The sequence below is a fragment of the Parus major genome, chromosome 14 (genome assembly GCF_001522545.3).
Source record: "Parus major isolate Abel chromosome 14, Parus_major1.1, whole genome shotgun sequence".
NCBI lineage: Eukaryota > Metazoa > Chordata > Aves > Passeriformes > Paridae > Parus > Parus major.
In genome coordinates this window covers 14,690,120-14,691,293 of record NC_031783.1, presented here as the reverse complement: position 1 = coordinate 14,691,293, position 1,174 = coordinate 14,690,120, and the positions used below count along the sequence as shown (strand labels likewise).

The 1,174-nt window shown below is 70.2% G+C and overlaps 1 protein-coding gene across 8 annotated transcripts in view; it reads left to right on the top strand.

Annotated features, from left to right (window-relative positions):
* Positions 1 to 613: 613 nt before the first annotated feature.
* LOC107211325 (hydroxyacylglutathione hydrolase-like protein) overlaps positions 614 to 1,174 on the top strand; it is a 5,111-nt gene continuing 4,550 nt past the window's right edge. For 5 of the 8 annotated variants that reach the window (XM_015643239.2, XM_015643238.2, XM_033517857.1 and 2 more), the window contains exon 1: positions 614 to 789. In XM_015643239.2, coding sequence (XP_015498725.1) covers positions 685 to 789 — 105 coding nt within the window. In that variant the 5' untranslated portion in view covers positions 614 to 684. The remainder of the gene's footprint in view (positions 790 to 1,174) is intronic. The other 3 variants (XM_015643240.2, XM_015643235.2, XM_015643234.2) reach the window with 1 other exon arrangement.

Sequence of the window (1,174 nt, the reverse complement as noted above, 5' to 3'; positions counted from 1 at the left end):
TGGCTTGGGCTTTTGGGGGAATGGTTGGACTCTGTCTCAGAGGACTTTTCCAACCTCAACAATTCCATGTGGGGGCCCCAGGACTGGGATCGGGCTGGGAAAGCTCAGCTCTGCTCCCGCGCCTTTGGGGCATCCTGCAGCGGGGGTGGGATCCTGTCCCTGGAGCAGAGACCCTCCCAGACCTCCCAGCAGGAGTTCCAGGGTCCGGCACCACTCTGGACCTTCTCCACCCAGTGCCAGCAGTGCCAGCAGTGCCGGCAGTGCCAGCAGTGCCATCAGGGCCATCAGGGTCATCAGTGCCATCAGTGCCATCAGTGCCAGCAGTGCCAGCAGTGCCAGCAGTCCCAGCAGTCCCAGCAGTGCCATCAGTGCCAGCAGTGCCAGCAGTGCCAGCAGTGCCATCAGTGCCGGCAGTGCCAGCATCCCTCATCCCTTCCCTTGTACCCCGCTGCCACCGGGGGTTGATTTGGGGAGCTGGGCTGGGGGACCCCCTCCTTCCTCCAGCCCCGGGGGGTGGCACAGGGACTGTCCCCAGCCCCCGGAGCCGCAGCGCCGGGGCCGTGCGGGCTCTGCCCGCCCCTCGCTGCGTGACCCGCCCCGCACACGGCGGCACCGCCCCGGCACCGGCACCGGCACCGCCCGCGGGGGACGCGGGGCCCGCACCCGCCGCGGCTCCCCGGGGCCATGAAGGTGAAGGTGATCTCCGTGCTGGAGGACAACTACATGTACCTGGTGATCGAGGAGAGCACCCGCGACGCCGTGGCCGTGGACGCGGCCGTCCCCAAAAGGGTGAGCGGGTGCCGCGGGTGGGTGGCGAACAGAGGGGTGTCCGTGCTCTGGAGCATCCCCCGGCAGCTCTGACCCCTCCGGGTGTCCGTGGAGCATCCCCCGGCAGCTCTGACCCCTCCGGGTGTCCGTGGAGCATCCCCCGGCAGCTCTGACCCCTCCGGGTGTCCATGGAGCATCCCCCGGCAGCACCGACCCCTCCGGGTGTCCATGGAGCATCCCCCGGCAGCTCTGACCCCTCCGGCCCGTGGGGTGTCCCCGCACCGCAGCCGAGCCCCCAGACCCCGGAGCAAGCGGGGATAACCCCGAGCAGCCCCCGGAGCGGCAGTGCCGTGCCCAGTCCCCTTCTCCCGGGAAGGCAGCGGCCGGGATCTGCCCGTGTCCCTGT